Raw genomic sequence first — 13,434 nt, 5'->3', positions numbered from 1 at the left:
CATGAGGTCATGCTGACCTGCTGTTCCACTTCCACACAACGGCGTTCTTCCTTGTTTCCCTTGTTCCAGATTTGCTTCTTCCTTCTGCAGTGGGAACCTTGCTTCTTAACTATCTCAGCATATCCACTCGCGCACTTCATCCCGTGAACATGCACAGTGGGTTCAGAATGGCTCCATTCAGACCACGACAACAAACAGCAAGCATCCACTAAGTATGTGAAGCAGCTCTGCTCCTCCCAGAAGACAAGGCCACACAGGCGACTGATGAGGACCAAGAGGGCCCAGAGGGAGGGGCGGGCTGAGGCTTCTGGTCTGGGAAGGAGGGCCCGGCAGGCACCCTGAGCCTGGACTGGGTTGGAGGAGGATCCCCAGGATGAGGTCGCCTGATAGACAGGACCTGTGTTCTGCAGGAATAGCCCAGGGCTCCTGCCACCCTCTGTTGCTGACAGAGAGGAGCCAGGACCAGCACAGCCATGGCCGTGGCACTCACCCTGAGGTGGCCAGAAAGCTGCAGTGGCCAAAAGCCATCTGTTGGCCGTTCCTGCAGGAATTGTTGAGTAGGGAATTCTTGGGGCCACTGCAAGAGAGCTTAGGACTTCTAGAAGGCATTTGTATAGCTACAAAGACACACAAAATGTTGATTCAAGTTAAACCTTACTTGGATCAATTTTTGGGTTTTCTCTGTATCATTATTTTGTTTATAGTCAACACAATGTGATACACTTGTGATACACTTATTTATTTGAAAGTAAGAGAGAAAGAGAGAGAGAGAGAGACAAGCCCAACACGGTAGCTTAGTGGCTAAAGTCCTCGCTTGGCAGGCACTGGGATCACATATGAGTGCCAGTTCGTGACCCAGTGACCCAACTTCCCATCCAGCTCCCTGCTAAAATGCCTGGAAAACAGCAGGAAATGGTCCAAGTGCTTGTGCTCCTGCCAGTCACATGGGAGACTAGGATGGAGCTCCTGCTTTAGCCTGGCTAAGCCCCAGCCCTGGTGGCCGTTTGGGGATTGAACCAGCAAACTCAAGATCTCTCTGTCACACCTTGTTTTTCAAATAAACCCACATATAAGATCTTATATAAAATCTTACCATAAGTACCATTATTCTTCTACCTCCTATCTTTTCTACTTTTTTATTTGCCCCTTCTAACACAGTGTTTGCATGTTGTATATAGTCTTCTGTAGTTATTTTTTTTTAATTTAAGAATATATCTTGAAAATCACTTCATAGATCACAGAGATCTTCACTTTTTTCAAATATCGATTGATTGGCGAGGGAGGGAGACAGAGACATTTGCTGATTCACTCTAAATGTGTGCCACGGCTGGGGTGGGCAGGGCCAAACCATGAGCTGGGAACCCAAAGGCTGGAGCCATCGCTGCCGCCTCATAGGGTCTGCCCGGCACGAAGCTGGAGTCAGGAGCCAAAGCTTGGAAGAAGCTCCATTACTCTGATGGGGGGGGGGTGCACGTGTCATAACCTCTAGGCTAACCACCCACTCCCTGCTGTTTTAAAAATTATTTTTAGTGTATTTTTATTGGAAAGTCAGATTTATATAGAAGGAGAGTCAGAGAAAGATCTTCTGTTCGCTGATTTACTTCTTAAGTGTCCACAACAGCCAGAGCTGGGCTGGTCCAAAGCTAGGAGCCAGGAACTTCTTCTGGATTTCCCAAGCAGATGCAGGGTCCCAAGACCTTGAGCTGTCCTCGACTGCTTTCCCAGGCCACAAGCAGAGAGCTGGATGGGAAGTGGGGCCACTGGGACACAAATCAGCACCCATATGGGATGCTGGCACATGCAAGACAAGGACTTTAACCACTGCTGTTAACGTTTTTTGTTTAGGGCCCTGCTGTTAACTTTTTTTAAAAACAGCCTTACTGTGTTCCATCGTGTGAGTGGACCGTAGCCCACTGCACCAGTCTTCTTTGGATAAGCATTTCAATTGTCTGCAAAAATTCACAACTACAAATAAAGCTACAAGGAATAACCATAGGCATATGTATTCTTGAATTGTTGGAGGCTTATTTTTAGGATGGGTTCCTAAGAATGAGATTACTTTGGATCAGAAGATAAATTAAATATGGTATTGGCTTTTAAACTCCAGTATTCCTTGTGTGCCTGCTGGTTACACATCCACACCATAGCAGCAGATTTAAAAAAAAAAAAAAGGCATCTTTTTGGGGTAGGCATTGTGGCACAGTGCTTAAGCTGTCACTTGGAATTGCTGCATACAGCAGATAATGGGTTCATCCCACCCAGGTGGACTTTTTGGTTTCTGGCTTCAGCCTGACCCAGCCCTGGCTGTTGCAGGCATTTGAAAAGTGAACCGGCAGAATGACCAAGAAAGAGAAAGAGATCGCCCGTCTATGGTTCACTCCCCAGATGGCTGTAACAGCCAGGGCTAGGCTGGAGGAAGCAGGAGCACCAGCCTGGGCTCCCACCTGGCTGGCAGGGGTTCGGCTGCCAGGGTCATCTTACATAGCTTTCTTGGACACCTCGGGAGAAAGCTGGACCGGAAGCAGAACAGCGGGGCCTCAACCTGGTCCTTCAGTGTGAGAGGCAGACAGCGGCAGCAGCAGCTTCAGACTCGGCACCCCAACTCCAGCCCCTGCCCTTTTAAGCTGCTCTCCTTTTGAATGCTGAAAGTGAGACGTTTTCATCAAGCATTCAAACAGCGCAGAAGTGCGTGCTGTAGAGAGCTGACGTCTTGCCTATCTCTGACCCAGGGTAACTTGAATGTGGCTGAACATACTGTTGGTGACGTTTGTTGTCATCAACGAAGCCACAGAGAGTCGCTTTACACACACACCTTTGTATGCTTTCCGTGATAGTGCTTAGGAAAAACTTGTGGCTATGAAAGCCCTGGCTGGGTTCAGGTGTGTGGATCTGCTAAATTCCTCCCCCAAAATGGTTGTCCCGAGACAGTGCCAGGGAGAACCCTTAGGCTCTAGCACCATGCTCCCTGCTAACCCACATGGGGGACCTGGTCAGAGCTCCCAGCTCCTGGCCTGAGTCTGACCTGGCCCCAGCTCTTGCATTTGGGGAGTGAACCAGCAGGTGTAAACATTGCTGTCTGGTCTCTCTCTCTCTCTCTCTCTCTCTCTCTGCCTTTTAAATAAAGAAATAAAAATAGTGAATGAGTTACACAGCTTGTTCTGGAACACCAGGACAGACACAAACTCTGGAGACCCTGCAGAGGTTAGCCCAGAGAGCCTGGAGCCAGTTGAGGGCATGGTGGAAGCCGAGGAGGGCACCTAGACAGTGTGGGTCTTCCATTCACTGGTTCACTACCCAAGTGACCACAACAGCTGGGAACTGAGCTGATCTGAAGTCAAGAGCCAGGAGCTTCCTCCAGGTCTCCCATGCGGGTACAGGGGACCAAGGACTTGGACCATTATCTGCTGCTTTCCCAGGCCACAAACAGGAAGCTGGTTGGGAAGCAGAGCAGCTGGACTCCAAATGGCGCCCATATGGGATGCTGGCAAATCAGACAGGAGATTACCCTGATAAGCCACTGTGCTGGCCCCTCCCTTCTAGCTTTCATGCCTTACATATTACATACATGTATTTAAGATTTATTTATTTGAAAGTCAGAATTTCAGAGAGAGAGAGATTTTCCATCTTCTGACTCACTCTTTACATGGCCTCAACAGTCAGGGCTGGGCCAGACCAAAACTAGGAGCCAAGGGCTTCCTCCAGGTTTCCCAAGTGAGTGCAGGGCCCAAGCAGTTGGGCTATCCTCCTCTGCCTTGCCAGGCATAATAGCAGGGAGCTGTATTGGAAGTGGAGCAGCCAGCGCCCATATGGGATGCCTGGATTGCTAGCAGTATGGCTTATCCCACAGCACCACAGTGCCAGCCCCCTCTGCAACCCTGTAGATGCAGTGCCTGGACTTGATGGGAAATCCAGGGGGGTTTATAGCCAAGCCTGAGACCCACAGGGCCCCCAAGCTGCCTGCTCTGAGCAGAGGTGATAGAGGGAGGTGAGGATAAGATGTGGGTTGACATTCCTGGTGCCTGGCTGGACAGAAACTTCAGGGTCGTGCCAGTTCCTAAAAAGAGCTGTGGGGGGTGGCTAGCTGGGTCCTTTTCATGGAAAACCAAAGGGCAGATGATGATAGTATAGGAATGGGAGTGGAGCATGAGGAGGTCTGATGTCTCCTGGTCTGTCTGTCCTGAGCCATGCCAGCTCCCCCCCAAAACCTCACCCCCAAATGAGCCCCCCAACCACCTGCCACTCTTGTCTAAACTTCCCCCCAACGGTCACTCCTTATTTTGAACTGAACTTGATATTTTGGCCCTGGTTCTGCCCTCACACAGCAAGTCGGTCCCCATAGTCATGTCCCTGTCCCCCCGCCCACCAAGTCTTCTCTCGGAACCGATCATTTGCAGCTCCATTTGCCCCATCTGACATGGCCTTTTTACCATTTTTCCTGTGTCCCTGCAATGCTGCAGGTTGCAGGCGCTCCAGTCCAGGGCCCTTCTGGTCAAACCACTTGGTGGGCTCAGCCCAGCCAGTGGGAAACTCACCACACGTAACCCATGCCACCCATCCTGGACTCCCACTCTTGCCCAGAACCTGGCATGCTTGCTTCTGTGCCAGGGAGGTGTGTTTGGGCCTCCCTTCCCCAGGAGCAAGCCCTGGGCTGCAAAGTAAGCAGTCCTCTGTCATTGCATTCCCTGGCAGCCACTCCAGTCTTTCAGGAGGATGCATCAGGATTTCAGGTACCACTTAGAAAAACTGCTTCCATAATTTAATAATTACACGCAACAATATTTATTTTCACATCTAATGTAGCTTATTCCTATTGAGGTGGTGGGGTGGGAGAAGCAACCCTGTATGTCAGAGCAGGCTAACGTGTGATAGCAAGTCCTGCCTGGGGATGGGAGGGCCAGTGTCATGAAGGCCATCAGGTGCTCAGATTAGGGAACACTCAGCCACTGAGGGCTGCTTTGATGAAAACCCTGTGGCTGCGGCTCACCAGTGCCCCCTAGTGGATATCTGCCCGCCTCCCCAGCCTCAAACCCGCGGCTCTGGGCTTACCACAGCTGGCCCCCTGTGTCCTGAGGCCCCTCCTGTGTGGTCAGCTGTCACCACTGTGGCAAAGTTTCCCTTGCCCTTGCCCCCATGCTCCTCCTGGTGTGTTCCCTCCCGCCTCTCACGGGGTCCCCTGCACACCGCACTGTCTGCTCCTCTGTCTCCCCACTATGATGTTTCTCTGCTTCTAATCCACAGCACGAAGGAGACCTTCAGGGGGCTAAGCAAGGGACACCTTCCTCGTGTCGAACCAAACCTGAAACTGAGTTGTGCTTTGTGGCTTAACCAGTTCTTCTTTATTTTAAAAAGTAGTTGTGGGTTTTTAAAAAATTCTATTCATTACCCACCAACTAGTCATTAAAAAAAAAAAAAGATTCATTCATTTTTACTCAAAGTGCAAATTTACAGAGAAAGGAGACAGAGACGGAGAGAAGAATCTTCCATCCACTGGGTCACTCCCCAAAAGGCTCAATGGCCAGAGCTGAGCCAATCAGAAACCAATCAAAAGCCAGTCAGAGCTTCCTTTGGATCTCCTACGTGCAGGGTCCCAAGGCTTTGGGCCGTCCTCGACTGCTTTCCCAGGCCACAAGCAGGGAACTGGATGGGAAGCGGGGCTGCCGGGATATAAACAAGTGCCCTACAGGGGATGCCAGCACTTGTAGGTGGAGCACTAACCAATTGAGCTTGCGCTGGCCCCTTTAAACAGTTTCTTTAAAACCTACTTCCTTATTCCATGCATCTGAACAGGCTGGCACTAGTGGCAAGGTCCTTATTTGACAGCAGAAAAAAAAAAAAACAGCCTCTGTTAAATGGGACACAGGTGAGTGCACAGAGCCTGGCTAGTGTCCACACAGGGACCGAGGGCCTGGCACCAGCACTGACCTCTTACCACCTTGCAGTTGATGGGTATTTGGCTCGGAACAGAGCCAGCCAGCTGGCATCCTGCTGGCCCTGTGTGGCCTGGGGTGTACTTTGGCTGGCACAGTGGATGGCTTTTTCCTCTTGTTTCAGTATTTGATTTTCATATGAAAAGTTCCAACACTTAAAAAAATTAAACTACCCACAGATGTCCCAATCGCTAACTTCACCCTCAAAGCATCTGGCCAGCTGGGACGTATACCCCAAAACTGATGTGGGCTCTGTGCCAGCTGGGGCTTACACCCTCACACTGGCATGGGCTCTGTGCCCCAGGTTCCTTTCCCTGTCGTCTGTTTGCAGTCCCTGCCCGGGGGGGGGGGGGGGGGGAGAATGGTATCCCAGAGGCCTTTGGAACAAGGTCTCAGCTCTGTTCCCAGCTGTGTCTGTGGCACTTAGCTCAGTCCTGGATATGTCATCACTGTCTAGGGCAGGCTGGCTAGCTATTCCCTACCCCAGAGAATGCCACCTGCAGGGACCTGGGTAGTCCCTGAGGCTTAGGCAGGGACCTGGGGCCTCTGCCTCAGCAGGGACTCTTCTGCCCCACTGTGCCTCGGCCAGGGGAGGACAGAGGATGACACGGCTCCCCTTCTCCCCAGGACAAGGGAGATGCTGGGGCCAAGGAGCTGGACAGCTTGAACAGCGAGCGGCTCAGAACCATCCAGCTCAATGTCTGCAATGGTGAGGAGGTGGAGAAAGCTGTGGAGGCTGTCCGCTCAAGCCTGAAGGACCCTGAGAAAGGTAGGTGGTGGCAGGGGTTGACAGGGGCTGTGTGTATGGGGGGGGGCTTCCTAAATGCCACCTGCCACCTGCTGGCATGCTGCCCCTAGGCTCCTCTTGCTGCACCCAAGGCAGCATATGGACAGTGTGTGACAGAATCAGTGATGGACGGATGTGCCCTGCTTCAGGCCAGTTCAGCCAGCGCTTCCTATGTGCTGGGGATACAATGATGGCCACGTCTGTCCTGAGGACCCCATGGTAGAGTAGCAGGGGTGGACTGATTTCACCTTCAGGGAGCAGGGCGCTGAGAGAGGCAGAGTAGCACAGGAGAGAGGAACTGTCCCGGCTTGGGGACAAGGTTGAAGGGGAGGAGGCCAAGCATGGACAGCCACAGGGAGCAGCTGTGCTGAGGGTGATGTGCTGTGTTGGTCCTGGTCAAGTCTGCTGGAGGCTGCGGAGGGAAAATGGTCCAGGCCCCAGGCAACTGCAGGGGCTGCCCTGAGGGAAATGGCCTACCCCCCTGGGGACTGCAGAGGCCACATAAAGAGTGGCTCACAGCAGGTGCCAGGGTTCAGGGAGGGTGCTGGGAAAAAGGAGGGATCAGCTGTGACGAATGGAAGGAGGCCATGGTGGCCCGACTTAGTGACTTGGATATAGGGGGCCGAGGGAGGGAGGGGAGAGATTCCCCCTCCCTGCAGGAAGTCCAGCGCCCCTGGTGGAAGGTGTTGGGAGTGAGGGGATGCACTGAGGGACCCTGGGAAAGTGAGTACAGTATGTGTCTTGGGGTGCAGGGGGCAGAAGCAGTTGTCTGAGAGGCCGGGGACAGTGGGCAGAAGCTAACAGTAATAGGATTAAGTTGCAAGCGACAAGGGAAGGATGCTGCAGAAGGTTCCTGTAGTTAAGCACTCAGGTGTCTCCCCTCCCCCCCCCCCCACCCCCTAGTGCAGCCTGGGGGGCGTCCTGGGGAGAGGGGTCAGCTACAGGGAGGGGTACTGGGCCAGCTCGCCTAGACGGCTGGAAGGGGCCTTGGGCCACAGCCGGTGCTGAGCGAAGACCCTGTAAAAGCGCCTGCACGCGTCTCCAAGCGTGGAGCCTTTGTGTCCCGGGCCCAGGCCTTGCTGTCTGAACATCTGGTTCGCAATCAGTTGGCAGCACCGGCGTGGGTCCCGTTAAGGAAAAGCAGGCGGGGTCCAGCTGCGGTGGTCGCCGGACAATGGCGGCGGCCACGGGCGACTCCAGAAAGTGCCAGGCGCGGGAGCAGCAGCAGTCGGAGCCGTTAAGGTCAGACTCCCTCACGGCCGGCCAGGTCAGCCCTGCTCCCTGGCCACGCTCGCTCCTGACCCCGCCCCGGGCGCAGCCTCCTGCAGCTTGGACCGGCCACGCGGAGAGCTCCCCAGCGCCCGTCCTAATGCAAATCATTCCCCGTGACAGCGTCCACGGGGCGCGGGCCGCTCCCCCTGGCCTGACTAAACCCTCACTCAAGAGGGTTTTTTTTTAATGTCTGAGTGAGAAAACAGGTCTGTCAGAGGGACGAGCTCCTGGCCTCCCGGCTTTGTTCTCGCCGATCCGCCTGTCTCGGGCGATGCTGGCTCTGAGCGCCAGGGGGCGCTCTCGCCGAGCCCTCTGCCAGCCTGTGTGCCTAGCAGGCCGGTCCGCAGGTCCACCGGTCCACCCGTCCGCCGGTCCACCGGTCCACCAGTCCAGCCGTCCACCCGTCCACCAGTCCACCGAAGGAGGGTGGCAGGGAAGGCCGTGTGACCAAAGCAGCTACGCGACTGCTGCATCAGTCGCTTTCCAGCAGCCGGGCTCTGAGGGCCTGGACATCTGGAGCCCACTACTGCCCTCCCCCAGAGAGAGCTGAGGGGGGCAAGACCTGAACTTGGCACGGACCCACAGAGCACGGGAGTCAGGGCTCCCCGAGGGGCAGAAAACGCAGCTATGGAGAGAAGAAGAGACAGATCTTTGATCTGCTGGCTCACTTCCCAAATGGCCACAACAGCCAGAGCTAAACTGATCCAAAGCCAGGAGACCAGGAGCTTCCTCCAGGTCTCCCACATGGGTGCAGGGCTGTCCTCTGCTACTTTCCCAGGCCACTAACAGGGAGCTGGATGGGAATTGGGGCAGCTGAGACATGAACCAGTGCCCATAGGAGATGCCAGTGCTTGCAGGGAGAGGATTAGGCGGGTGAGCTGTGACACTGGCCCCTGGACAAGGGTCTTTAACACAGGGAGCCCGGGATTTAGAGACCACCTCTCAGATGATGCACACTGACTGAGCGCCTGAGGTGTACAGCAGTGAAGAGACAGAGCCGGCCAGGTGGGGACTGCAAAAAGGCAAGGGGATGGGGAGTGGAGCACAGAGTGAGGCGTCCCACTCTTCCCAGCAGGAGGCAGGAGACGTAGGCAGTCTGGAGGTTGAAAGCGGGGACTGTCCCGGATGACTAACGACTGCATCATGAGTGTCCACTGAGAGGACCCTGGTGCACCGAGAGCAAGGTAGCCTCTGCCCAGCAGGCAGGGCAAAGCAGGGAGCTCTTCCCCCACACTTTAACTAGTGGTTTCCTGTCCCTAATGAGTGTCCTTAATTCTCCACAGTTGAAGGAGAGTGCAGCAGAGGCCAGGCAGGGAAGAAAGCAGTTAGGGACCAATTATACAGAACTTTCGGTGATTAACTGGGAAAGTGAGCAGGGCTGTGTGCCCTCCGGCAGGGGTGTCCCGGGAGGGGTACTGGCTCAGTCCTGAGGGTCCCACTCCTGCCTCCACTCCCTGTACCCCAGAAAGCTGACCTCAGCAAGGGCACTGCCAATCAAGGCTGCCTCCTCCTGGCTCCCTTGCCTCATCGTCCCTGGAAGACCCTTCTTAACTGGGGAAACAAGCCTGGCCCTTCTCCTAGAGGCCCAGCTGTCCCCCACGGTAAGCTGAATGGATACAATAAGCTCCAAGGCACCTCAGCACCAGCTTCTCTCAGTCTCCATAAGCCACATGCCCCTCATGAGTCTTACAGGAAACAGCCGCCCCAGTGCACTGCTCCAGCCCTGTGCGCAGACCTCTGAAACCACCTACATCTTGGGGGTGGGGTCTCCCTGGCAGAGAGCAGGTGTGTGCACGTGGGATACTGGGGAAACGGGTCACCATGTCATCAGAGCTCGAGCAGACAGTGCCATAGCTTTAGGGAGGGAGAGGAGAAAGAGGAATCCCTGCCAGGAGGGTCTGGGGGTGGAGCTTGATGTGTGACACGTGAGACCTGCTCTGGACCTCCAGGGGGCACTTGGCCTGGAAGCCACCTGAGGGTCCGCTGGTATCTATAATAAAAGAAGGCATAAAGCAATAAGTGCAAGGTGATGGGTGAAGGGTGGGGTGGCATGGAAGTGAGTGAGGTGAGGAGGAACACCAAGCAGGGGTCCCAGTTAAGCCAGGTGCACTAGATGTAAGGACCGGATCCTGTTGACTTGGGGGACGGTGACAGCCAGCGCTGCACATCCCCTCCAGCCCCTGTCAAGCTCCAGGACCCTAGACACTGTGAAGTCCCCAGGGGAGGGCAGCAGCTGGATGCAAACCAACAGCTCTGCCTTCTCCCGTGCAGGCATGTGGGGCCTGGTGAACAACGCTGGCATCTCCACGTTCGGTGAGGTGGAGTTCACCAGCATGGAGACCTACAAGGAGGTGGCGGAAGTGAACCTGTGGGGCACGGTGCGCATGACCAAGTCCTTCCTCCCACTCATCCGGAGGGCCAGAGGTGAGTGGGCCGGGCAGCTCCTGCCCGCCCTCCCCCACGCCGCTGTGCCCACTGTGGGTGTCCCTCTTTGCTCAGAACAGAAACACCTGGGCCTGCAGAGTCAGCAGGACTGAGATGCTGAGTTCGGGGGGGGCAGGGGGAGGGTGGGCGTGGGGCAGAGATCCAAGGCCAGGTGAGGGTAGGGGCAGGTGGCTTTCAGAAGGAAGGACAGCCTGAGCAGCAAAGGCTCTAAACGTGATGGTGGCTGTCCCACTCCTGGCACCCCAGCTAAAGAAAGGGCCACCCTGTGCACCCGGCACTGTGTGTGCACGTGCCGCCAACAGGGCATGGCCACCTGCGTGCTGGCACGTCCATGCTACAGGCTACTGTGCTGCAGTCACCCATCAGGCAACCATGGTGGCAGGAAACGCTAGTTCCCTAATCAAAATGACGAGTTTGGGAAAGCAGACAAAATACCCAGTCACCAGGTCAGCCAAGTATAGACAGGTCACCATTGAACACGGCCTCCATTTGTCTCCTTAGAAGAGCAGACAGCAGGGGAGAGGAGCAGGACCACATGCAGCTGGGCACACTGGGGAGGGAAACTCCAACCCTTCAGCGGACTTGGAAACTGGAGGCTTCCAGAAGGTTCTTCTTCCCAGTGTCCAGGATACTTCCTGGGTGCACACAGGGACGAACTGGGCCCTGGCCTACCTCACCTTATCCAGCTAGACTGAGTAGGATTCAAAGGCAACACCACGACTCCACGGGCCAGGGGAGTCACATCAGACTTGTGGCCCACTACCTGGGGTGGGCATTGCCCGCCCTGAACCAACCCTCACTGTCTCCCTCCCCTTAGGCCGTGTGGTCAACATCAGCAGCATGCTGGGCCGCATGGCCAACCCGGCCCGCTCCCCGTACTGCATCACCAAATTCGGAGTGGAGGCGTTCTCCGATTGCCTGCGCTACGAGATGCACCCGCTGGGTGTGAAGGTCAGCGTGGTGGAGCCCGGCAACTTCATCGCGGCCACCAGCCTGTACAGCTCCGAGCGCATCCAGGCCATCGCCAGGAAGATGTGGGACGAGCTGCCCGAGGTGGTGCGCCAGGACTACGGCAAGAAGTACTTCGAGGAGAAGATCGCCAAGATGGAGACCTACTGCAACAGCGGCTCCACGGACACGACCCCGGTCATCGACGCCGTCACGCATGCGCTGACCGCCGCCACCCCGTACACCCGCTACCACCCCATGGACTACTACTGGTGGCTGCGGATGCAGATCATGACCCACCTGCCCGGAGCCATTTCCGACATGATCTACATACACTGAAGACTGCACTGGGAACCTTGCTGGGAGGGAGGAGATGGGGGTGTGGGGGAGGAAGGGGCACGTGTGGAACACCAGTCAGTGATGTTAGCATTAATCAGTGGGGGTCACCCCGTCTGCTTTATCACACAAAGTAGCTCAGGCCTTGGCAAACGGGGTGCCCATTGGCAGGCAGGGTTCCTGAAGGCCGGTGCATTGCTGGATCGCTCTCGGGTTGATTTCATATGGGATTTTTGGAGAAACATCTTTGTATTAAAACTAAATTTACTCTAGACTGTCATCCACATCCTTTGACGTCTTTGAGCCAAAGCATCCACTCAGAAGAATAAAATGTATCCACATTTGATCCATTTGTGAGCCTCAGGGGGTCAAAAGGCAGAGCTGGTTTGCTTTTTTCCTTAAGATTTATTTTTTTAGGGCCCAGTGGCGTGGCCTAGCGGCTAAAGTCCTCACCTTGAAAGCGTCGGGATCTCATATGGGCGCCGGTTCTAATCCCGGCAGCTCCACTTCCCATCCAGCTCCCTGCTTGTGGCCTGGGAAAGCAGGGCAGCCCAAGGCCTTGGGACCCTGCACCCGTGTGGGATACCCGGAAGCAGTTCCTGGCTCCTGGCTTCCGATCGGCATAGCATCAGCCGTTGCAGTCACTTGGGGAGTGAATCATCGGACAGATCTTCCTCTCTGTCTCTCCTCCTCTCTGTATATCTGACTTTGCAATAAATAAACAAATCTTTAAAAAAAAAAAAAAAAGATTTATTTATTTAACCTGAAGGAGTTTCAGAGAGAGAAGAGACAGAGAGATCTTCCATCTGCTGGTTCACTCCCCAAGTGGCCATAAGAGCCAGAGCTGAGTCCACTGGAAGCCAGGAGCCAGGAACTTCTTCCAGGTGTCGTATGTGCATGCAGGGTTCCAAGGCTGTGGGCCACCCTCCGCTGCTTTCCCAGGCCACCGGCAAGGAGCTGGATTGGAAGAAGAGCCTCTGGGACTCCAGCCTGTGTCCACACAGGCTGCCAGCGCTGCAGGTAGAGGAGTGGCCTGATACACCCCTGCACCAGCCCCTCGTTTGCTTTTGAAGGTTAGAGGGGATCCACAAAATGACACTTGTGTCAGTTCAGGTCTTGTGCCACTCGCTACCACAGCTGCAGGAATGGCCATGCCCCCCAGGGCTGCCCTAGGGCTTGTTTCTCTGAAAACCCTTGTGCCCACTCTGTCCTCACTGTGACACTCCCACCAAATGCCTGTTGTGTATACCCACGTCAGCCCACACACCTGTGTGTCTGGAGAGCAGGTCACCTTGGGACTTACCATTTGAGAAGCGTCCATGTTGTCTGAGGGCCTGGACTACTCACGTGTGGGTGCTGTCTGGCTGGACGGCAGGCTGTTTCTGCGTGGGATCTGCTGGGCTTTGCCTGGAAGCACTGTGGCTGGCATTGAAGGTACTTTCCTGGCAGGAGTAGGTCCTGTGACATCTTGTCCCTGAGGGGCGGGTGATGCTCCCTGTCTGTGCTCACTGGGTGCTCGCATGCACACACACAGCTGCCCTGCTGGGCTTCCAGAGTGGCCGTCACCAAGGCTCACCCTTCTCTGTGGCCTTTGAAATGAGAGTGAGAGAGCTTCCATCCACTGGTTCATTCCCCAAATGCCCACAACAGCCAGGGAAGGCCAGGCTGCAGCCAGGCAGTCAGTGGAATCAGAACTGAACATCTAGGCACTCTGATTTG

The 13,434-nt window shown here is 55.1% G+C and overlaps 1 protein-coding gene across 1 annotated transcript in view; it reads left to right on the top strand.

Moving 5' to 3' along the window:
- Positions 1 to 11,987, top strand: part of BDH1 (3-hydroxybutyrate dehydrogenase 1) — a 28,090-nt gene extending 16,103 nt beyond the window's left edge. The window contains exons 5-7 of the mRNA XM_041002849.1: positions 6,555 to 6,696; positions 10,258 to 10,410; positions 11,249 to 11,987. Coding sequence (XP_040858783.1) covers positions 6,555 to 6,696; positions 10,258 to 10,410; positions 11,249 to 11,718 — 765 coding nt within the window. The 3' untranslated portion in view covers positions 11,719 to 11,987. The remainder of the gene's footprint in view (positions 1 to 6,554; positions 6,697 to 10,257; positions 10,411 to 11,248) is intronic.
- Positions 11,988 to 13,434: the final 1,447 nt, after the last annotated feature.

Source organism: Ochotona curzoniae, unplaced genomic scaffold (genome assembly GCF_017591425.1).
Source record: "Ochotona curzoniae isolate NIBS_2020 unplaced genomic scaffold, NIBS_Ocur_1.0 scaffold_2587, whole genome shotgun sequence".
Taxonomy (NCBI): domain Eukaryota; kingdom Metazoa; phylum Chordata; class Mammalia; order Lagomorpha; family Ochotonidae; genus Ochotona; species Ochotona curzoniae.
The sequence above is the reverse complement of the archived record's forward strand: the minus strand, read 5'-3'. Positions and strand labels throughout refer to the sequence as shown.